General features: G+C 48.6%; 3 protein-coding genes across 3 annotated transcripts; 2 read left to right on the top strand and 1 right to left on the bottom strand.

Moving 5' to 3' along the window:
• The first annotated feature begins 378 nt into the window (after window positions 1-378).
• Window positions 379-8,453, top strand: shtn2 (shootin 2). The gene is made up of 16 exons (XM_084451552.1): window positions 379-403; window positions 602-696; window positions 891-1,092; window positions 1,548-1,645; window positions 1,788-1,869; window positions 1,982-2,076; window positions 3,787-3,930; window positions 4,148-4,327; window positions 4,370-4,538; window positions 4,892-5,042; window positions 5,291-5,346; window positions 5,668-5,765; window positions 6,121-6,150; window positions 6,352-6,405; window positions 7,104-7,248; window positions 8,263-8,453. Exons 1-16 carry the CDS (start codon window positions 394-396, stop codon window positions 8,409-8,411), a joined length of 1,758 nt encoding a protein of 585 aa, XP_084307678.1. The 5' UTR covers window positions 379-393; the 3' UTR covers window positions 8,412-8,453.
• A 2,057-nt stretch (window positions 8,454-10,510) lies between these two features.
• Window positions 10,511-15,483, top strand: tex261 (testis expressed 261). The gene is made up of 6 exons (XM_084452149.1): window positions 10,511-10,679; window positions 12,479-12,558; window positions 12,845-12,998; window positions 13,939-14,006; window positions 14,984-15,086; window positions 15,339-15,483. The coding sequence occupies exons 1-6, from the start codon at window positions 10,610-10,612 to the stop codon at window positions 15,452-15,454; spliced, it is 591 nt and encodes a 196-aa protein (XP_084308275.1). The 5' UTR covers window positions 10,511-10,609; the 3' UTR covers window positions 15,455-15,483.
• Window positions 15,484-17,824: 2,341 nt separating this feature from the next.
• On the bottom strand, window positions 17,825-21,225 carry ankrd53 (ankyrin repeat domain 53; the record flags this gene model as incomplete). The annotated part of the gene is made up of 6 exons (XM_084451551.1): window positions 17,825-18,394; window positions 18,949-19,069; window positions 20,104-20,268; window positions 20,575-20,774; window positions 20,866-21,016; window positions 21,212-21,225. The coding sequence occupies 6 exons, from the start codon at window positions 21,223-21,225 to the stop codon at window positions 17,825-17,827; spliced, it is 1,221 nt and encodes a 406-aa protein (XP_084307677.1).
• Window positions 21,226-24,453: the final 3,228 nt, after the last annotated feature.

Genomic DNA, 24,453 nt, shown 5'->3' with positions numbered 1-24,453 from the left:
TGCCGCCTTTATTTGACACCCCAATTGGACTAATCTTCACTGAGATAGAAGAACATATTTTTGTTCTTAAAAATGTATAAAAATATGCCTTGCCTATTTGTTCATATTTAAATGTTTATAACATGTAACATATTGTAAATATATTCCTATATTATATTTCCCCAGTCTTTGATGGGGAGAGTAGCAGCTCTGATGACGAAGGAGATATCCAGGTATCCATAGTAACACTAATTTGTCAACATCAGATCAGGTCATCAGTCAGTCAGGCCATCAGTCATTCGTGTGTGTGTCTGTGTGTGTGTGTGTGTGTGTGTGTGTGTGTCGACTCAACCTGACATGCAGGTTGAGATTCTGGAGAATCAGAGAGATGAGGCCAACCAGAAGCTGTCTGAGATGGAGCAAAGTGAGCCATTCTATTCTATTCTATTCTATTCTATTCTATTCTATTCTATTCTATTCTATTCCATTCCGATTAGCCCTATGAGTAAGTAACGTTTCATCTCTCTGTCTTTCTCTCCCCCTCTTTCTCTCTCCCCTCTCTCTCTCCTTCTCTCTCACCCTCTCTCTCTCTCTCCCTCTCTCTCTCTCTCTCTCTTCCTAGTGTCTAACCAGCTCTTAAAGGAGATGGATGTTCTGGAGATTCAGTTTCGGATCGAACGCTCTTGTAGAGAGACAGCTGAGGCTTTGGCTGTCAGGGTACGTACCCCGCCCCCCCCCCCGCCCCCCCAACAGGAAATACTCAGAGAGGAAGTGATGTCAGATGTCCGATCTCTCCCTTCTCCCGGTTAGGCTCACACGGGATCAGATGTTCGAACGCAGTTCTAATCAGATCTAAAACCTCGCCTTCCTGTCCTCCTCCTCCTCCTCCTCCTCCTCTTCGTCACTGATAGGTGACGAAGGAGAACAAGGTTCTGAAGAGGCAGAGCCAGATGTTTATGCCGCTGATCCCGGAGCTGCCGGAGAACATGGCCGCCTTGACCTCCGACCTGGAGGCTGATGTGAAGGGCGACCCCGGGGGTCACGACCCCGGTCCCGAGGAAGAGGGGGGCGGCAGTGGGGAGGCCCTACTTCGAGGCCAGGCCCAGATTTGTGGTAGTTTAGAAACACAAGACATATTTAAACCCTAGAGCCCGCCCTGCTCTGCCCATGCAGACACAGCAATGCCCAGATTGTGGGTAAATTAGAGAGTTTACACGCCACAAAGTTACCTCAACTCAACCCGCAACGGGAAAAAAAAGGCCATGATATCATAGCTCATAACGACATCTCTCCTGCTTATTCAGCTTTCTCTCTATCCCTCGATCTGTCTCTCTCTCTCTTTCACTTGTAACTCTTTCTCCCTCCCTCCTTCCCTCCCTCACTCTCTCCCTCCCTCCCTCCCTTTCTCCCTCTCTCCCTCCCTCCCTCCCTCCCTCCCTCTCTCTCTCTCTCCCTCCCTCCCTCCCTCCCTCCCTCCCTCCCTCCCTCCCTCCCTCCCTCCCTCCCTCCCTCCCTCCCTCCCTCCCTCCCTCCTTCCCTCTCTCTCTCCCTCCCTCCCTTCCTCCCAGAGCTCCAGGCATCTGTTGACCAGCTGTTGGCTGAGAAGCTGCATCTGGAGGAGCTGGTGGAAACGCTGAAGAGAGAGGACATCCAGCTCAGAGAACAGGTAGCACTGAAGGACATCTGTGTGTGTGTGTGTGTGTGTGTGTGTGTGTGTGTGTGTGTGTGTGTGTGTGTGTGTGTGTGCGTACATGTGTGCGCTCGAGCGTATGTGTGTGTGTCATCATCCATGTGTCCTCCACCCTCAGCTGGCCTTAGAGATCGATGAGAAAGAAGTCATCCTGAAGAAACTAAGTAAACAGAACAAAAACATCAACAGAATCAAACGAGGTGAGGGGCCACTGACACACACTGTTTGGTTTATACAGCAGTACCCCTATTCTGTGTATATTCATTGTATGTCATGAATTGTTTGTGTGTGTGTGTGTGTGTGTGTTTGCAGTGTCCCAGCTAGTCACTGAGGAGTTCACAGAGATGTCTCAGAAGCTGGAGGTGGAGCAGGGACTCAGACAGCACGCAGAGGTCTTCGCCCACCAGGTGTGTGTGTGTCAGTGTGTGTTAATGTGTGTGTCACCCTAATGACAAACTGAGGTCATGCCACTGGAAGATAAGGAGCAGCGAGGGTGGTGTGTGTGTGTGTGTGTTTGGGAGGGGGAGGGGGGCAATTGTGTTGAATAGAGAGACATTGGACGGGAGGGGGAGGGGGGGGGGGTCACTTCCTCATTGGAGTGAGGCCATGTTGTGGGAGACGAGAGGGATCCATTCAACCTGTTCAAACCCACGACAAATTGGTCAAAGGAACACAAAGAGGTGTGTGACAAGGACACAGGCAGATCTGGATAGGGTAACACACACACACACACACACACACACACACACACACACACACACACACACACACACACACACACACACACTCTGCTCACCCAGCTGGTCCAGTAATGAAGGTCTTTTCTTTTAAAAAATGGTGTCCCGGCAGTACAAAAGTACCCCCCCCCCCCTCCTCCTCCTCCCCCCCCACACCCCCCACCCTCACTAACTGCCTCCCATTCCTCGTAATTAGTGCCCATCAACATTTGAGAATAGTGGGCGTTAAACACAACCTGTCTTTGCCTGACACACTCTATGTCCGCCGTCGCAATTGTCGCCTTTGTGGATGGCGCTCTTCGTTTGCCGGACAGGCACGCCATAATGGGGCGCGGAGCAGGGGTCCGTACCTGTGAAAAGGACCCCCTGCTGTTCACACAGAACTCAGCCCCCTCCTCCCTCTCTCAGGGCATTGTGAAGACGGTCGGTTGGGAAGGCCTCTTGTGTACTTCTATTTGTCTCCTGTTTTGAAAACAACCCCCCCTCCCCTCCCACCCCCCCCCCCCCTTCAGGCGGCGTCCTCACTCTGTGTGGTATAATGATGTTGTGCTTCGCACAGGAAATAATTCGGGGGGCGTTGTGTTTGCGCGCGCGCATGTGTGAAAATACCGGCGGCCATTTGCTTGTCGAACGCCCGCTAATTGACGCCCTGGCTGGCTGTGTTACAGTCGCTACAGAGTGCTAAAGGATGTTTGGAGTGCGTCGGGCCAGGCCAGGGTAGTTGTGAATACACACACACGCACACACACACACACACACACACAGGACAGGAGGACATTGTGTTGCCTCTGCTGCTGCAGGCCCTGTACAGGTGGCCGGGAAACCCCACACACTTTCCTTTCATTTGACCTTATATGGACACAGACGCCCGGAGTGAACGTTGCGGACGGACTCTGCGGACTTCTCTGATTGTTTTCGGCCTAGTCTCGCTTTCACATGCACTTTTATAGTTTCACAAGCCTAGTGACGAGTCTCATGTCTGTAAGTCATTCTCTGTGATAACCTTCTTAAATCACTGTTATATTTTGGTAACTCAATTGATTTGCCTCAGTGCCAATGAACAGAGGTCTGGCCTGATACACAGACCAAATTTAAATAAGCAGAGGGAACTGATTGGTTGATCAGTTGATTGATTGACTGGCTGATTGATTCATTGATTGGTTGATCAGTTGATTGACTGACTGATTGATTGGTTGATCAATTGGTTGATTGCTTGACGGATTGATTGATTGATTGCTTGATTGATTGATTGATTGGTTGATTGGTTGATTGGTTGATTGGTTGATTGGTTGATTGGTTGATTGGTTGATTGGTTGATTGGTTGATTGGTTGATTGACTAATAGATTAATTGATTGGTTGATTTATTGATTGATTGACAGGTTCTGGTGAAGCAGAGAGAAGCCCGGAGACAGAGCATGGTGCTGCCGGGCTCAGAGACCAGTCTCCAGCTACAGCAGGCTCTGGAGCAAGTAGCCATGATCAGTACTGCACTACAGGAGATTCAACAGTACTATCAGAACCAGGTGTGTGTGTGTGTGTGTCAGAGAGAGAGAGAGAGAGAGAGAGAGAGAGAGAGAGAGAGAGAGAGCAATTGTCTTAAAATGTACAGTATATTTGTATGTATCCATTTATTTGTGCATGTGTGTGCTTGTGTGTGTGTTTGTGTATGTGCGCGTGCGTGTGTGTGTGTGGGCGCATGTGTGTGTTTGTGTGTGCGTGTGCTTGTGTACGCGCGAGAAGGAGATCCTGAGGTCTCGGCCGGAGGAGGGCAAGGAGGAGATCCTGAGGTCTCGGCCGGAGGAGGGCAAGGAGGAGATCCTGAGGTCTCGGCCGGAGGAGAGCGAGGAGGAGATCCTGAGGTCTCGGCCGGAGGAGAGCGAGGAGGAGATCCTGAGGTCTCGGCCGGAGGAGAGCGAGGAGGAGATCCTGAGGTCTCAGGTGGAGGAGAGCGAGGAGGAGATCCTGAGGTCTCAGGTGGAGGAGAGCGAGGAGGAGATCCTGAGGTCTCGGCCGGAGGAGAGCGAGGAGGAGATCCTGAGGTCTCGGCTGCAGGAGAGCGAGGAGGAGAGGAGGGCTGTTGAGACACGGCTCCTAGAAGCCCAGAACACACTGGCCCTGCTGCAGGGAGAAGGTGCAGCATATCAATCAAATCAAATCAAACTTTATTTGTATAGCACATTTCATACACAGAGGCAACACAATGCGCTTTACAGAAAGCAATGGGGGGGTGGGCTTAGGTCCCACCCTACATATTCCAGAGGGAAGCATATAAGCATATAAGCAACCTTTAGATGTTCAACTTCTTTATTTTATGTAACTTTTATTGAACTTTTATTGACCCATGGCAGATTTTGCATGATGGCCTTGCAACTAACCGTCAACAAACATCCTATCACTAACCCTGAACTTAACCAGAATTGTAGTTGATATATCAGATACATGTATTAGTTTGTCAGTGGATTTCTCCATGTTTTTCTGTTTTAGTGAAACAGTTACAGGATAGGCTGAAACGTGAAGAGGTGGCTGACCAATCAGGGGACGTGGATTCAACCCTGGCTCCTCCTCCGCCGCCGCCCCCACCTCCTCCTCCTCCTCCTCCTCCCCCACCTCCTCCTTCTTCCTCTACAACCCTTGAGTATGTTCTATATTGCCTGACCAACATGACAATACCTCCATAGGAGGCAGCAGTATTCCATCCTCTCAGACACCCTCAGCTGAGGTGCCTCAAAAATAATTCTTCTTGATTCCGCGAATGCACTGTTCACCTGACAATCGCAACCTGCAAAATGTTACGTCCAATATTCTCCATCCCTCTCTTCCTCCCTCCCTCTCTCCCTCCCTCCCTCTCTCCCTCCATCCCTCTCTCCCTCCATCCCTCTCTAGTCCTCTTCATGCCTTGCGTAACAGGAGGAAGGATGGAGACAGCGCAGATATAAACAGTGAGTGACAGAGTAGCATGATACCGTTCAAGGAATATGTATGCCAAGCATGAGAGATCCAGTACTATGAGTGTACTACAGTGGTCGAAATACTATTGGAAATACTTTGATTTACCTTTTTGAGGACGTTTGCTCTTGTCTGGCAAAATGGGACCAATGGAAAAATGCTACTGAACGTAACTGAAAGGATTTCTAAGAGTGTTTCAACCCAGGCCTGGTAATATATACGAGTTCTCACGAGGCAAAGTTGACAGCACTCACACAGCTGACTCTGTCGTCCTGTAGTTGACCTCTGTTTGACCTCTGTTCCGCCTCCCTCAGAGTCGGCGCCACTGGTTGACATGCGGTCCAGAGCAGTGGATGAGATGATGGACAGAATCAGGAAAGGCATCGTCCTGAGGCCGGCCAGACAACAGCAGGTACAGACGCTCCCATTTACATACAAATCAAAACCTACCACACTCTTAGCTCGGTTAGACTAGGGGGAAAGGTTCAGGACAACGACCTGATTCTACCTTCAATAAGCCCTGCTTTAACAAGTGACAATGGCCGGGTTTCCCGAAACCGTCTTAGCGCTAAGAAGCTCTTTGAGTCTTCTTAAGGCTCCCGTTTGCTTGTTTCGGGAGCCTTAAGAAGACTCAAAGAGCTTCTTAGCGCTAAGAAGGTTTCGGGAAACGCGGCCAATAACGTTATATTATATTATACAGTTTGACCCAAAGTACAGAGAGCAGGAGAGCTGCGTTCACAGACCTGTCTGTCTCACTTGTCCCTCAGGTTGGGACAGAGGAAGACAACGCCTGGCAGGTGAGCGTAGTCCTCCAAGGACGGTCACGTGAGAATTTGACAATCGGTGCAGTTTAGTCTGCGGTAATTATCCTGAAATGGCGAAACGGTGCGCTCTATTAGGCCTACTTGTTGATCTGTAAATCTATGTATGCATGGGATCGCCTCGGAGAGACTACTGCACCGGTGAATGTTTATTTCATCTCAATCTGACCACCTCAGGATCAGAGGAGTGAGAAGAGGAAGTCGGCCGTGGTGGAGTTGAAGGAGATGCTGGTGAGGAAGGCTCTGCCATCCCCTCACACTGCTGTAGTTACAGAAGTGTTAATGTCGTCGACGAAAATTATGACAATTATTATTCGTCAACGACCTTTACAAGACGATAACTAAATAGAAACTAATTTATGATGACAAAAACTATGAGGAAATCAATTGACATTTTCGTCAACAAATAAAAACTAGACGAGTATGTTAGGGAGGGACGATTTGGGAAGAGATCAGATCAGAATGCTGAGATTTCCATGAAAGTCGTGGTCATGCTGAAAAAACATTGAACACAGGTCAGGAGAGCACATAGAAATGTGATTCAGTAGCTGGGTCTATCAGTCTAATAGAGGTTTCCTCCAGGAGTAGATGAGTTCGGACATTTTTGAGAAACGGTTAAATAATGCATTACACTTTAACTAAACCGATTCTATTTTAGTCAACTAAATCTACTGTAGATTTAGTCGACTAAAATCTTAATACTATTTAGTCAACTAAAACTAACGACTAAACAATTCAGATGACTAAAATATGACTAAAACCAAATAGCATTTTAGTCAAAAGACGACTAAAACTAAATAAAAATGAACACAGAGTTACAGTTTTTTATAATTTAGCGTGCTGTGATTGGTTGCTGTCCTAACTTACCCAGACCCGATTGGTACCGTCTTAATCGTGCTACAGTTGGTCTAAGTGTGATGGTCTCCTAGGATACCGTGAAGCGACAGGGCCACCGCAGGGCGGCGTCCAGGAAGAGGTTCAGTCGCAACGTTGGGGAGGCGGAGCTACTGATGGTGCTACAGAGGAGGAGACGGGCCATGGGGAATGGACAGGACACACCCACCCCTGGCTCTGGTATGGCCATCATTTGTAATGGGGAGGGGGTAGTAGTAGTAGTAGTAGTAGGCTAGTAGTAGTAGTGGTAGTAGTAGTAGTAGTAGTAGTAGTAGTAGTAGTGGTAGTAGTAGTAGTAGTAGTAGTAGTAGTAGTAGTAGTAGTAGGCTAGTAGTAGTAGTGGTAGTAGTAGTAGTAGTAGTAGTAGTAGTAGTAGTAGTAGTAGTAGTAGTAGTAGTAGTAGTAGTAGTGGTGGTAGTAGTAGTAGTAGTAGTAGTAGTAGTAGTAGTAGTAGTAGGCTAGTAGTAGTAGTGGTAGTAGTAGTAGTAGTAGTAGTAGTAGTAGTAGTAGTAGTAGTAGTGGTAGTAGTAGTAGTAGTAGTAGTAGTAGTAGTAGTAGTAGTAGTAGTGGTAGTAGTAGTAGTAGTAGTAGTAGTAGTGGTAGTAGTAGTAGTAGTAGTAGTAGTAGTAGTAGTAGTAGTAGTAGTAGTGGTAGTAGTAGTAGTAGTAGTAGTAGTAGTAGTAGTGGTAGTAGTAGTAGTAGTAGTAGTAGTAGTAGTAGTGGTAGTAGTAGTAGTAGTAGTAGTAGTAGTAGTAGTAGTAGCAGTAGTAGTAGTAGCAGTAGTAGTAGTAGTAGTAGTAGTAGAAGTAGTAGTAGTAGTAGTAGTAGCAGTAGTAGTAGTAGTAGTAGTAGTAGTAGTAGTAGTAGTAGTAGTAGTGGTAGTAGTAGTGGTAGTAGTAGTAGTAGTAGTAGTAGTAGTAGTAGTTGTAGTTGTAGTAGTCGTAGTCATAGTCGTAGTCGTAGTAGTAGGTACTTTATTGATCCCCAGGGGGACATTGCACTGTTACAGCATCAAAGGGCAACAAAGTAACATAATACTGACTAAATACAAATGTACAATAGATGCAAATTAGGCACGTTATTGTGGGAATGTCCATTTCAGAAGAATAGGTCATGCTAGGCCAGGTACTTCAGGTACTTGCGGTCACTGTTTCTTTCACCTTGGCTGATCCACGTTCTTCGTTCCTGGGCCAGATCCCCGGCCCAGCGGCCCCGCTGCAGCGCCCCTCCCCTGGGCACGGGAGAGTAGCGGCCGCCCTGTCCTACGCAGGCTGCAGCAGAACCGAGAGAACAGGGACTCCCGCATCCGAGCGTCAACGCTTGTCGTCATCGAGAACGACTGACAGCCTGTAGGGAGGAAGAAACCGTCCTAGAAACGTCAGATACAACAAACAGTACATATCCAATATGTCTACTGGCTGTTTTCATATGCATACAGTATATATATTTAGGACTGTGGGCTTTACATCAGGGTACGCATAACTGTCATAGCTTTAACATTGGTAACATGATTTGGCTTTTAAGTTGGTTAAATGCAGGGAAGAACTTGTTGAAGGCATGTGTCAGTTGAGTTTACCAGAGATTAAATGCAATGACCTGAAGAAGTGACTTTTTCAGACAATGCAAGAATATTTAAATTGGACATGTCAATGTCAATGTTGCATTTTGCATGCTGCATTTTATTTTATTTTAATTTTGTACAATTTGAGGATGAAATTGCCGTCATTCCAGTCATAAGATTCCAGTGCAGGAATGTGATTGTGTGGTGATGCTTAAACTATAAAATTCTTTGTCTCCCCATTCTTTCTTGTTCACATGTATGTAGTCCTTCTGTGTTCTGTCAGACCCGATGCACTTTGAGAAAACATTTTTTTATTTTTTTATTCTTACATTTAATACGCATCTTCTGCGTTCGCCTGTTGCCTTTTTAATGGTCCCTTCTGGCTCTATGAAGATCACTGAATCACTTACTTAACTGTACAGTATAGTTGCTTTATTTGCCATGGGAAAATAGCCTACTGTACCACCACCAAATACACATTATCCTCACTCTGTACTCGAGCTCTCATGTGGATATTGCCTTTGTTAGATCAGCTGGGGAAGGAATGGAGCCCACTGTCGCTGGTCGGATCAGGCAGAGGGAGTGGATGTTGTCTGAAGCTAAGAGGTCCAAGGTGATCTTTATGTGGTTTCCCTCTGAAAGTGTTGGGGAAGGGAAGAGGTGCCTTTTTTCATTCACACCTCTCACGCCTACACACACACACCGGCACAGGGCAGACTCAAACACACTCACACACACACCGGCACAGGGCAGAATCAAACACACACACACACACACCGGCACAGGGAAGACTCAAACACACACACACTCTGTCTCTCTCTTTCTCTCACGCCTACACACACACCGGCACAGGGCAGACTCAAACACACACACACACTCTCTCTCTCTTTCTCTCTTTGTTAAAAGCATTCTGAACGTGAGGGAGATGGGAGTATTCTCACGTTAGACTCTGACGCGATTTTAGTGTCCTTTTCACACTGTATCTCATTATGTATTTATTTAATTTATCTCTTTTACTAGAAGGTCTGGTTTTTACTTTCAGCATACATGTTTCATTGTTTCACCCATGAATCTCAAATGTGTTTATATAACCCCCTTCCTCCCTTGTCTTGTGGTGTGTGTGTGTGTGTGTGTGTGTGTGTGTGTGTGTGTGTGTGTGTGTGTGTGTGTGTGTGTGTGTGTGTGTGTGTGTGTGTGTGTGTGTGTGTGTGTGTGTGTGCGTGTGCGTGCGTGCGTACGTGCGTGCGGCCGGCTAAGGATTGGAAGGTCACCGGTTCGATCCCAGCGAGTTTGCCGAAGTGTCCTTGAGCAAGACGCTGAACCCCAAATCCCTCATGAGCGGCACGGTGGCGCAGTACTTAGCACTGTTGCCCCAAAGAAGGAAGGTCCTGGGTCTCCCGGTTTGCATGTTCTCCTCGGGTTCGCAAGGGTATCCTCCCAAGAACCCAATAATACAAAGAACATCCAGAAGAACAGATGCTCTTCAGTCCTGTCCCTGACTGAGCACTTGGACTTGGTCCCCGGGCGCCCCACCGACAAGGCTGCCCACTGCTCCTGGCTGCCCCTGGAGGAGGACAGCTTGGATGGGAAAATGTAGATGACAAATTCCACCGGCGACCCACCAAAGGTGCATATGATCCTGTCATTACTGAAGTATGAAGGAGAAAAAAATACAAAAATAAACACACTTTAAAAAATAAAATCATCATCCATTTACAGGCAGACCAATATATGGTATCTTGCTATTTCTATGGATCAATGTAGCCAATGTAGACATTCCTCCAAACCAAACTCATTCCTCCAAACCAAACTGGCGCTGTAACATGTTTCACATTCATCCTTGAGCTCTTGTCTCTCTTTCCTCCGCCGTCTGGAGGAAGAGGCACTTTGATCACCAGTGAAACTAGCACTTTGCCACTGGGTCATTTTTCTTTGATTTTGTCCCTCGTATTTATTTGTGTTGTTTCACATGAACAAGAGATGTGGTTTATTTATTTACTGAGTTGGCTGTCGTTGGTCATACAAATCTCTTTCGTCACTCTAGCAATTGGTAAGTTTATTTGGACATGGGGAGTTCAGTGCACTAGTTAGGAGCCCTAGCTAGCATGCTAGCATCCAGTAGCATTCGTTCTCCCACCCCAATCGACTGTGTGACCGTTTCTAGTTGCATTATCCACAGTCTTTGGTTACACGTTAGCTGATGTGAGTGAGTTAGTTATCTGTAGTCGTTAGCTCAATATTTGGCAAGCTGGCTGGTTCCATATGTCAGATTGCTAAGCTGACGTTAGCTAGCTAATAGCTGTACTGTCTATGTGCGACTAGCTAGCTTTATGCAACTTGCTATTGAACGTTAGCTAGCTAGCTATGGTGCTACTAGTTAGCTAGCGAAACAAGTTATAAGCAATGCGACGCTGACCCAAATGCAGTGTGTGTGTCAGGAGTGTGTGTAGCTATCAACAGTTGGATACGGAGAGCCAGTTAAAGCATGACTTATGGTGCGTTCGTTTGTGGTCGGAGGTGGCAAGTCGCAAGTGGCAAAATACCCACCTCCGACCTGTGTGCATTCGAGCTATATACCATTATATCACAGTTACCTAGTTATATCTATATACCATTATATCACAGTTACCTAGTTATATCTATATACCATTATATCACAGTTACCTAGTTATATCTATATACCATTATATCACAGTTACCTAGTTATATCTATATACCATTATATCACAGTTACCTAGTTATATCTATATACCATTATATCACAGTTACCTAGTTATATCTATATACCATTATATCACAGTTACCTAGTTATATCTAGTGCATTCGAGCAACTGGGGGCTGAGAAACATATCCGAATTTGCGACGAGGAAGTGCGAGTTCATGCAGTGTTTTATTTAATCATTCCTAGTAGCAAGTCGCAATTTGCCACCTTCCAGTTATAAACGAACGCACCATTAGCTTGCACCCAATGCTACATTGTGTACATGACAAGTAACGTTAGCAAGCTAGCTAGCCAAGGAGCTATGGTCTGAGATTTACAGCCAGCTCCTGTACACGTTGGCACCTAGGTCTCCTCACCTGGCCACCTTTGACCCCCTCGAGCTGGAACTGCACCTGGCCACCTTTGACCCCCTCGAGCTGGAACTGCACCTGGCCACCTTTGACCCCCTCGAGCTGGAACTGCACCTGGCCACCTTTGACCCCCTCGAGCTGGAACTGCACCTGGCCACCTTTGACCCCCTCGAGCTGGCTACTATATACTGGTAGTCTGTACTAAAGAGAGGGTCACAAACAAATATTCGTAGTAGTCGTATTAGTAAACATTGTAGACTAGTCGTTGTCAAACTCTAAGTAAGTCTAGTCGTAGTAGTACTTTATATTGTCCCCCCGGGGGGGGGGGATTACATTACAAATAACTAGTAGTACTTTATATTGTCCCCCCGGGGGGGGGGATTACATTACAAATAACTAGCTAAATGTTACTAACTAAATGCACCTGATTTCAGTTGCACAACAGTTGCTTTTGCTCCAGACATACATTTGCATAAATATTTGATGTGCACCGTCCATATCAAATAGCACTAATTGGATAAATGAGCGATACACAGTATGTATTTGACTAATCAGGCCTACCCATAATAACACCAAATATAGGTCAGCAGCGAGTACCATTCGCCGGTTCTGAGGATGCATTCTTGAGTGGCGTCCTATGCGCTTGTGGTTGTTTTTTTACTTATTTATCAACTGGGTTTTTATCTCTTATTTCAAACCTATATGGATAAGACACGATGATAATGTGTTTCGTTTGTTGTTGTTTTTTGTTTATCAGTGTGTCTCTTCTCTCCGCAGCTGCTGGCCTGTACTATTTGGCAGAACTGATAGAAGAATACACAGTCGCCACTAGTCGAATAATAAAGTACATGATACTGGTGAGTGTTTCACAAATGTGATTACAATGGTTTCCTGTGAATTAATTAATCACCTTTTACTCTGTCCTGTGCGTGCAGCATAATAAGCTTACTGTGTGTGTGTGTTTGTGTGTGTGTGTGTTTGTGTGTGCGCGCGCGCGCGTGTGTGAGCATGCGTGTACTTCCTTGTGCCTGTGTGATGCATCTGGGCGTGTATCTGTGCGATTCTTTTTGTTTGCCTTGGTGTGTGTGACATCTGTGTGTGTGTGTGTGTGTATGCGCGTGTGTGTGTGTTCCTGCCCTCCAGTTCTCCACAGGTGTGCTGACGGGGCTGTACCTGTTCGATGGCTTCCCTGTGCTGATGGTGGGCACGGGGCTGTTCACCAACCTGGTGTACTTCGGCCTGCTACAGACCTTCCCCTACATCCTGCTCAGCTCGCCCAACTTCATACTCTCCTGCGGTGAGCCAAGGACGCACATCTATTTTTAAAATTGCTTTATTCCCAATTTTTTTGTTTTTGTTGGCTGTACCACGAGCAGCAGTTGGCCTACTCTCCCTGGGGTTGAATAAGCAAGGAACATAAAAAGAACGGCGCGTTCGTAACTGCTCTGCTCTGATTCCAGAGCGCTCGGGTTTCAACGTCATAGAGCGCTCTGAAGTCGGTTAATTCACCAACGGTCAGTTAGCTCGGACAAACCGTCGTTTCAGTCAGAGCACCCAGTGCGCTCTCTGAGTGCTCCCAGAGTGCAGTGCTCTGAATCTTTGAACGGAGAAGCTCAGAGCACTCTGAATTTCCGAATGACCAGAGAACATTCCGGGTGGCAGACATTTACGAATGCACCCGAAGACATGGTGGTCCGCCACAGTACCTGGGAGCCACTAATACGGAATGCTAGCTTCACTTGGGGTGAAGCGGCTGTGGCTCAGTGGTAGAGCGAATCGTCCAATGATCGTAGGGTCAGCGGTTCGAATCCTGCCTCCTCCTGTTGAAGTGTCCTTGGGCAAGACACTGAACCCCAAATTGCTCCCAATGAGCAGGCTAGGCTACCTTGCATGGCAGCTACCGCCATTGGAGTGTGAATATGTATTTATGAGAGGCCATTGTAAAGCGCTTTGGATAAAAAGCACTATAACTGCAGTCCACTTGGCTAACAGTATAGCAGTAGTTCCAAGTAGCATGTTTCTCGGGGGTAAGCACAGCAGCTGCTCAGGTAATTGAGGAGGCAGTGTTATGTGTTTATGCCCATGGCTGTGTTGGCCTCAACATAGCTACTATCGATAAGTAGGGTTTATTATAGCTAGCTAAGCTACTCTATAAACCTCCCAAGTCCGTGTTTGACATGTAGATTACAGTATGTGGGTGGTTTTCTCTCATCTCTCTCTCACCTTCTTTCCCTCAGTGCTGGTGGTGCTGAATCACTACATGGCCTTCCAGTATTTTGCAGAAGAGTATTACCCATTTTCAGAGGTAATCCTCACTGCCTCCAAGCTCCTAATGTACCCGAGTTCTCATACAAATTACTGTTATTGGACCACGAATACGACTTTAAAGGTGTGGTTTGTGACTTCCTGTTTCCTGAAAGAAAGAAAAAAAGAAAGATTTTGAAAAATGCAACCGGCCAAAAATCTCCGCTCCTCCCTTCAGGCCTCTCCAAAGTCTCTCCTCCAAACTGGGGGAAAACTAATGACACTCGCTAGGCAGTAGGTTGACAGGGCAACTCCAGGGCAATAAGTTAGCAACTCAAAATGATCGGGCTCACTTATTAGTCCTGCGATTTCCACAGATAACAGATTTGCCTAATTTTAGTGTCAGACCACTAATGATTGCTGTCGGGATGTAATGAGAATTGCGAAATAACAAAAGGTGCTGCTGAGCCAAACCACATACTGCACCTTTAATGTCTTCAGTGGTAAATCATTGGGCCAAACTGCATACTGCACCTTTAATGGCCGCGTTTCCCGAAACCTTCTTAGCGCTAAGAAGCTCTTTGAGTCTTCTTAAGGCTCCGGTTTGCTTGTTTCGGCTCGGCCAAGACTCAAAGATCTTCTTGGTGCTAAGAAGGTTTCGGGAAACCCGGCCAATGTCTTCAGTGGTAATGCATTGGGCCAAACCACATACTGCACCTTTAATGTTTTCAGTGGTAATGCATTGGGCCAAACCGCATACTGCACCTTTAATATCTTCGTGGTAATGCATTGGGCCAAACTGCATACTGCACCTTTAATGTCTTCAGTGGTAATGCATTGGGCCAAACCGCATACTGCACCTTTAATGTCTTCAGTGGTAATGCATTGGGCCAAACCACATACTGCACCTTTAATGTCTTCAGGGGTAATGCATTGGGCCAGACCGCATACTGCACCTTTAATGTCTTCGTGGTAATGCATTGGGTAAAATGATATCAACCTCTGCTCTCTTCTCTGTCCATCTCTCCGTCCTTGCAGGTGCTGGCGTACTTCACCATCTGCCTGTGGGTGATCCCTTTCTCCTTCTTCGTGTCGCTCTCAGCCGGGGAGAACGTCCTCCCCTCCACCATGCAGCAAGGAGGTGGGGCCTGTGAGAGCCGCCATGCAGACGGCATCACTCGGCACAGCAGCAGCTCACGATTGGTTCGCCGGCTGGCCCCCCTCGGGGCAGCGGGCCGGGCTGCTGCTGTGTGAGAGTGTTTTAGGAAAACGACCAGTTTGACACGTCGTCACAGTCGGTGTTGGCGCTCACCACTCCTGTCCTCTTCTCCTCCTGTCCTCTCCTCCCTCCCCTCGTCCCTCTCGTCCTCCCCTCTCACTGTCCTCTGCTCAGACGACGTGGTGTCGAACTACTTCACCAAGGGCAAGCGCGGGAAGAGGTCCGGGATCCTGCTCATCTTTTCCTTCATCAAGGAAGCCGTGCTGCCCAGCCGGCAGAAGATGTACTGAGCAGGCGGACGAGGAGGACAAGGAGGACTTCGGGGAACAGGGTTGGGGGGGGGGGGGGGTATTCTGGGCCAGGCCCAGGGGGGAGGGGGGGGTGTCCGGGTGTCTGAACGGGACTGAGGTGCACATTGGGGGGGGGGAAAGGGGGCGGACACCGGCGCCCCCTCCTGTCAAAGGACTAGCGGTGTGTTTCCCACATCCCAGGATATGTTTGTCTGTATCTGTGTCTGTACTGATGACGACTGACCGACTAACAGGAGAACAGCAACAACAATAAACAACTGCTCCCTCATTTTTAGCGAGACAAACCCCGCCTCCTCCCCGTCAGGCTCTGCTGTTGAGGCCTCGTTAATGAAACGCCGGTCGGAGTTGTCGGGCGCGGGGAGTCGAGTAGGTACGGGGGCTAGAGGGCACGGGGTCGGAGCGGTAAAGGTCGAGTGTCGGACCTCTCGCGCGCACGGGCTTGGTAACTCCTCGCGATGTAGGAACCTCGGAAGGGTTTCGAGCGTGACCGCGTAGGAACGAACGCCCCCCCCCCTCCCTTCCTCTCAGCGTCTACTCTTATGTAAATCCGCATCAGTGACCGGCACCATACTTTGCGAACCGGCACATTTTCTCTTATCCTGTTTTAGCAGAAAAAAGGAGCTTAAACAATTAGGTGATTTTTGTATGTTCAAGCTTCAAGGTTGTTTTTTTTTGTCATTTTGTTAGAAAAACTACAGCAAAGATGCCCATAAATTCCTATAAATCTGTTCTAAAGATAAAAGTTCCTATAAATCTGTTCTAAAGATAAAAGTACCTGTGCAGTGATTTTTCTACGCTTGTGAGTGAAATGTATGGGCAGTGTGTGGGAGATATTGGCTCAGTCCCAAACCAATGCTTAACTTATACCCTTATATCCCCCTTTGGAATTTGGTTGGTGTACAGAATATGGTAATAGCTTTCAGATTGCCCCCATGTTAGTGTCCAATCGCCTGTCCAATCCACCTGGGTCTGCCAAGACAGCATGGGTGGGGGTTAGGCCACAGAGGTTGATTTGGAACGAGCCGATAACTGCTGAAGTGATGTGAAGAGATAAGGTGCCATTAAAGAGGGAGCTACTGTACAATGGTGTGTGTGTGTGTGTGTGTGCGTGTCTGTGTGTCTGTGTGTGTGTGTGTGCGTGCGTGACAATCATTGATTGGTGAAGTATAATTCTCTGCGCCGTGATTGGCCCCCCGCAGCCTTGAAGGACCAATGACAAAGCTGTTCCCAGCATCCACCCTGACCCTTAAAAGAGGAAGAATCTGTGACCTTGAGGGGGTGAGAGGAAGGAATCTAGGAAGCACATGCGCGTTCCAGCCTAGTCAACCTGTCTTAAGCAGTAGTTGCCCCAGAAACTGTTCCAAGCATTTTTGCACTGCTTTTTTTTTTTCATTTTCAAATAAAACGTCAAAAAGGGTCGAGTCTGCTGGAGCTGGCGCCCCGGCGCCGTGGCGCTCTCATGCTAAGAGCTCAGTGGCTCTCCTGTCATTTTCACCGACGCAGGAGGAGGCGTGTGATAGGTTGGCCAGAGGTCACAACATGCCCTGGCCCTGTTAAAACCTCCTTCGCCTCTACGGGGGTGTGAAGTGCTTCTGGAGAGAGGGAGACGCACAGACACACACACACACACCTACCGTGTTCAGTTGACATGCTCTCACCTGGAGACTTCGCCGCCCCCTGAGGGGGGTTCACCGACAGTGTGTGTGTGTGTGTGTGTGACAAGCAACCCTCGCCACCTTGGACACTGTGGTCTCCTCAACTCTCGGTCACCCTCACCCCCCCCCCCAGGAGAGCTGGACCGCGACAGGAGTGACTTTAAGACAGGTCACTGAGCTGCGGTCACTGTAGAGTCACTCACGCGTGGCCTGAGTGTGACGGAGAGAGGGGGGACGCTCTGTTCCCGGTGACCAGTTGTGACATAACTCTGGACGACACGCTGTCACGTGTCTGCGGAGTTGAGGGAAGTGTTGTGGGGCGGCCATTTTGCTGTGTCTCAACTGTGCAACTGTGTATGGATTCGCTCAAAAAACCTTTTGCCTCAATCATCAGCATCTCAGAAGACTCTTTTCAGACATGAATAAAGATGCATTTCCAATAGGCTATTACAACCTTTTAATAATATATCCTCTGATGTGATGTAATTGTGCATAAAATAAACGTTGAGATGGAAAGCACCATTCAATGGGAGCAACTAGGCACCAAAGGTCAACCTCGTGAAATACAGAACCATGTGCTTCAGTGCTTCTACTATATTGGTTCTACCTACAGTATCTGATCCTAAGAGATGGGCTGTACATGTGGAGTAGAACCAGCATGTTGATTAGGCTACAGGGATTCAGGCGTATTTTCTTAGTAGTGTCCAGGCACCAACTCCTCGGCTAGGTGCATGGCCACCTCCGTCCAGGGGGAGGCGCTGTGTTCCGGGGGGCAGCCCAGGCGCGCCAGGTCCAGGACGTGGAGGGGCTGGAAGTGGCAGGGCGAGGCTATCCTGGGGGGGTAGGCGGCGGGGAAGAGCCCCCGGCGGAGGACGTCCAACGGCAGGTCGGGCGCAGGCCGGGTCAAGCCGTCCCACTTGGTCTTATACTGGGGCCGCCCGCCGCCGGCCCTGTCCAGGGTCACGCTCTTCCGGAGGTCGGGCTCCGGAGGGGGCCTCTCGGGCCGACTGCTCATCCGCACCCCCTGGGGCCTGCTCACGGACGCCGGCGGGGGCTTGGAGGGGTTGGGGGAGATGTTCCAGGCCTCCCGGGGCGGGGGTTTGCGGCCGGCGTTCTTGCCCAGGCCGCGGCTCCCCTGGTCGGGGGAGATGCACCGGGCGTGCGCCGGGTTCCACGTGGCCTGGGGGACCGCCCAGAGGAGGGGTAAGCCCTTCCCGTTGGCCCACTCCGTGACCTTCTCCTCAGTCACCTTCTGTTGGTCCACCTGAGGTCAGCACAGAGGGGACAGTACAACAGCTGCTCACCAGATACTGCTGGTTAACTAGTCCCAGATAGCAAGCGGATCTGGGCCATATACAGGCCAGATCTGGCCCTTGTGGCTTAGTTCACGGCCCATATATGACCCAGAATCATTACACATCCGCTTGCTATCTGGGAGTGGTTTCAAGAACTATGTTTACCTCTGAGTAATGTGTCGGTCGCATGTGTGCTTCTGTCCATCGGTTAGTCTGTTAGTTTGTTAGTAAGCAGGATTACGCGAAAACAACCCGACCAATGTTCATGAAAGTTGGTGGAGGGGTGTAGCATGGGCCAAGGAAGAACTCGCTAGAGACGCAGGGTTTGGACTTGGGTGTGCAGGGGGGTAAGGAGAGCCCAGCGTGCACCGAACCACCCGCTCATCTTTAAAAGTTGAAAGATATCGTGCGTGAATTCGAATTTCCTGCTATTTATCTTCTTCCTTATGTTTCTTATATGTTTCCTAATGTTGGACAGAGCTGTTGATTCCTGTCCACGCTGACTGGACGAGGACAGACAGACCTTCTCTCTGGTCTCTGTCCAGCGGTGCATGTCCACCAGGTCCTGGTGAAGAGTCTGCAGGGCCCTGCGTCTCCCCGTCTCCCTCCTCTTGTCCTCCTGCCACATACAGTCCTTCAGGTACCTGCATGCGCGCACACACGCGCACACACGCGCACACAACACACACACACACGCACACACGCGCACAGAACACACACACGCGCACACAACACACACACACACACAACACACACACGCGCCACAACACACACGCGCCACAACACACACACACACACACAACACACACACGCGCACACACACAACACACACACGCGCACACAACACACACACGCGCACACACGCACACACACAACACACACACACACACGCACACACGCGCACACAACACACACACAAATGGTGAAAAGAAACTATGAGCATAGAATCTGCCAGGCTACCATAATAACCCACTCCCCCTTCTCTCTCTCTCTCTCTCTCTCTCTCTCTCTCTCTCTCTCTCACACACACACTCCCCCTTCTCTCTCTCTCTCCCTCTCTCTCCCCCTTCTCTCTCTCTCTCCCTCTCTCTCCCCCTTCTCTCTCTCTCTCTCTCTCTCTCTCTCACGAACACACACACACACTCCCCCTTCTCTCTCTCTCTCTCTCTCTCTCTCACACACACACACACACACACACTCCCCCTTCTCTCTCTCTCTCTCTCTCTCTCTCTCACACACACACTCCCCCTTCTCTCTCTCTCTCTCTCTCTCACACACACACACACACACACACACTCCCCTTCTCTCTCTCTCTCTCTCTCTCTCACACACACACACACACACACAAATGGTGAAAAGAAACTAAAGAAAATGATAGAATTTGCCAGGCTGCCATAATAACCCACTCCCCCTTCTCTCTCTCTCTCTCTCACACACACACACTCCCCCTTCTCTCTCTCTCTCTCTCTCTCTCTCTCTCTCACGCACGCACACACACACACACACTCCCCCTTCTCTCTCTCTCTCTTCCTCTCTCACGCACACACACACACACACCCCCCTTCTCTCTCTCTCTCTCTCTCTCTCTCTCTCTCTCCCTCTCTCACACACACACACACACTCCCCCTTCTCTCTCTCTCTCTTCCTCTCTCACACACACACACACACACACTCCTACCTGGCGACTCCCCGGTGGCACCAGATTCGCGCCAGGTCCAGAGGGGCGTGGCCCCTGCCGTCCCGCGCCCCGGTGTCGGCGCCGGCCATCACCAGAGCCTTCGCGCACGCCGCCAGCCCCGCGGCAGCCGCCAGGTGGAGCGGCGTCAGGCCCGAGTCGGTGGCGCTGAGGGAGAACGGACGCAGCGTTTACGACTCGTTAGCGCTAATTACGCACATCGTCACGAATTTCATTCTTCTCCGTCATCTTCATCGTGTGTGTGTGTGTGTGAGTGTGTGTGTGCATGTGTGGGTCTAACCGTCAGATCATTGTAGAAGTTTACGGATCACAGAGTACGACTTTAACGATTTACGATCCATGCATTCATTTGCAGGTCTCAGTCATATTCAATAATCAACTGACCACGACTGTGTCAGATACCGATGAATGAACAGACGACACCCCGACAGGAGAGGACCAGGAGGGACGTACGCGTTGGGCAGGGCCCCGTGCTCCAGGAGGAAGGCGAGGCAGGCCTGGGAGTGAGGTCTGCTCTGAGCCGAGAGCACCATGTGAACGGGTCTGCGTCCCTGGGGACAGCTGGCGTTGACGTCCACCGCACGGGCCTCTATGAGCAGCTTGATGCAATCCAGCCGGCCGTGGAGACAAGCCACGTGGAGGACGGTCAGACCCTGCGAGACACACACACACACACACACACAACATTGTAACATGTTGAGTAAACAATTTGTGTCTCACACGAGCCCACCCACAGGTGCTCACCTGTTTGTCCGGCTGCGTCGCAGGCAGCGCCCTCTTCAAACTGAACCGCAACCAGTCGCAGTCTCCCGAGGCGGCCGCCTGGAACATGTCGGTGTCCGGTGGAAGAGAAGCGCTCCTCACCACCCCTCCACCTTCTCCGGCTCCACGTTTGCTAGAGAAAAGTTATTAAATGAAATGTAGACTATCGCAAAAATAATATCTATCCCTAGCATGATGCTACAAACTGCGTCTGTGAAACTTGATCGATATGCGCGCAAAAAACACCATTCGGATTAAAGTGTGCCCTGCAACTGTTCAATTCTCTCGTGCATAACCACGGTATTCTCTGTTTAGGATTCAACTTTACCAAATAGTCGCCATCTCTTTCTTCTTTTTTTTTGCCACGGTCGGTGCTGTTGTAGGTTGCTATGGTAAGTTTCCATAGCGTCCCATTCCTTTTAAGAGCTTTTACGCGCACCCTTCCGAGCGCAACACAAGTAGCCATGTAAAACCACCACTAATAACTATCTAACATTAATTATATGACTATGCTACTTACTTACTTGTATTCAGAATTAAGAACTGTCTTTGATGTTTCCAGATACAATTGCTGTCAGGGTAAATTCCATTGTGTGCACTTTGGGTTCCAAGATAATCTATATTTTGACTGCTCGTAAAGGAGAAAGCTGAACGATAGATGTTGTCCGATGTTCTCAGTAATTATGTTCACTGCATGTTGAGGAGACTACATCGGCTACAGCTTAAGACGTGGCTAATAACGTCCTTTGCGGCATTCAGCCAAATCAAGACAATTATTCTAGAGGTCCCGCGGCCTTTCTCCACAAAGAAAACAGTCTAGTTAAAACCGTCAGTTTGAAGCTATATTTTCTTGGTCAAACTTAAATTATTTTTCTTTTTTTTCAACCAGGCTATTGACAATAGCCTACAAATGACAGGGAATATACTGTATGCCCAGTGTGTCTTATAGCCTATTGTCTAGACTAGGCTATAAGACCATAATGGACACTCTCTGACATTGCTAGGGTCGTGAGGGACAGCTCTCCTGTGAAACAAGTCAACAGCATCCCACAGTGTGGTTATGGCCAGAGAACACGTCATGCAGAACCGGTCGAGTTTCAGCTGTTGCTCCGCCCCCCTGAGATGGTCTTCCTGTGCAAGACGCGCCCGGACTGGACATGACCAGGCAGAATTATCTTTTTTGAGAAGATCAGAGAATTCTGTTCTGATGAGGAACAACACGTCACATGTCCCCCTCCGAACTCCACAGCAGCTCAGAACCTGACTGTCCGTTCGTGGGTTCGCTGTGACACTTCGACACAGCTGGTCATCTCGGACCCCAACCATCAGGCTAAAGAACTGCTGACCCAGCACTGACACTTTCTGATGAGGCACAAGACATCACATGCCCCCCCACCCCCAGAACCACTAAACAGCTCACACCAAGGTTTGTAGATTCAGCTGCATTGCACACTACTCATACCTGCATCATTTACAACGACTTTGCACATTCAATTGTCTGGATTAATCGTATTCATGTAGGCTGTGACATGAAAAACATGAATTTAGTCTACTAGTCACTTTTTGGTGTCAATAAAGTAATACAATAAAAAAACATTTGAAGTGGCCCTCATAATGCCTTCATAATGTTGTCATAAGTCACGCAATCTTGATTGAATCATTTCAATAACAACACTGTTATTTCAGTTGACAACACATCAATCAATCAATCAAAGCTTTATTTGTACAGCGCATTTCATACCCAGAGGCAACACAATGCGCTTTACAGAGAACAAGGGAGGTGGGTATATGACCTTCCCTGACCCATCTCAACAAGGCGATCGAGCAAGCTCCTGGAGTATGTTTGTCTACCAGATAAGAACATTTATAGAGCAATAAATTACATTAAATAACATTTTCAGAGTAAGAGAAGCTAAAAAACAACATAGCAGAGACATGGCAAATACTGGTGTGTGTTTGCTATGGCCCAGGCCTAAAGCCGGAAGTGGGCTGGTGTATGTCTGTGTGTACGTGTGTGTGTGTTAACTAAATGCTACGACATCCACAGCAGACACAGGGGTATCTATCAGACTCAGGGAGGTCTGCTGGTGACAGTGGGGACATGACAGGCTAGTTGTCGTTAAGGAGTTACTGTATGAACGCTGCCTTTAGGAAATTACTTTCTTTGACAGTTGCAGCAGGTATGAGAGGCCCAGATCGGACTGAGCGCCCTTCACTGGAAATGCTTCCACAGCAACTTGAGAACTAGCCTGTTTGTGGCTGCGGCAGAAAAGGCCTTAACTCAGCAACCTTTGAGCCAGGCTGTTGGGACGCACGGTTTGACGTCTGACATATAAAGACAGCCACTGGCAGATTATAACAGAGTCTCTTGTGGGGTTGGGGACACGGTTAACCGGCTGTAACACCCATTACCTGGCTGTGAGAATAGTAGTGGCTAGTTCCCATCAACGCAGACCGGTCAAACCCTGACCCCAAACCTAACGGCCTCTGTGAGAACGAAGTTTAAACAACTCTAGATCTTTCAGGCACCTTTTCTCTTTTTCAGATGTACGAACAAATAAACATTATCTTCTTCAACTATTTTCAGATTTCAATGTACAGTATGACACCTCACTTGAAAGCTTATAGGCTTGGGGGTGTCCCGGTAGCTCACCGGGTAAGGTGCGCACCATATGAATGCTAGTCCTTCGCGCGGTGGACCCGGGTTCGATTCCCGCATGTCCTTCCCTCTCTCTCTCCCACATTTCCTGTCTCTCTACACTGTCCTATAACATTAAAGCTGAAAAGCCCTAAAAAATATCTTAAAAAAAGAAGAAAGCTTAGGCTTGCAAGCTGCACTTTTAAAATATGTAAACAGTGAAAAATGACCTCGCCCTATACTTGACCTTTTCATCAGCTGCCGTCATCCATGTCCAGGTCGGTCTGAGCTCTTGACATGCTGTGGAAGATACAGGCCTATACTGTACTTCCCCGGGGCGCCCGACGCAAAATTGACAGCGCATAAAGTTCGGTTCATTCGGCGTTAGTGTAACGTAACGGGTCGATGCTTCCGTATTGAACCGGCCTCGCGGGCCGGCTGGACCGCAAACCTGCTGATGGGAACGTAACCAGCATTTTCCGAACCGATGCGGACCGGATCGCGGCGATATTATCTGTGTCTTTGTGGGTCTATTTAATCAATGGGTCCATCCGCGTTGAGGCCTCTGATCGATTGTGTGAACTGCGCCTGACCCGGTGAGGTGGACCATGGTTAAAGGGTAGGCTGATGTGTAAGGCGATGTGTATTGAACAATAAAGATAGTATGTATCTGTATGTATGGCAGTAGTGAAGGCCTATATTATATTGGCTACTTATGTAGGCCTATATTATATTTTTTAGGGTTAGTCACAGTGGTACGGCTTCTCTCCTGTATGAACATGATGGTGTGTCCTGAGATGGTCCTCTCTACTGAAGCGCTTTCCACACTGGTCACAGTGGTACGGCTTCTCTCCTGTTTAAACACACTGGTGTGTCCTGATATTACACTCTTTCCTGAAGCTCTTCCCACACTGGTCACAGTGGTACGGCTT

Source organism: Borostomias antarcticus (genome assembly GCF_949987555.1).
Source record: "Borostomias antarcticus genome assembly, chromosome: 17".
NCBI classification, from domain to species: domain Eukaryota; kingdom Metazoa; phylum Chordata; class Actinopteri; order Stomiiformes; family Stomiidae; genus Borostomias; species Borostomias antarcticus.
Note: the sequence above shows the minus strand (reverse complement) of the source record. Positions and strands in the feature narration are given on the sequence as shown.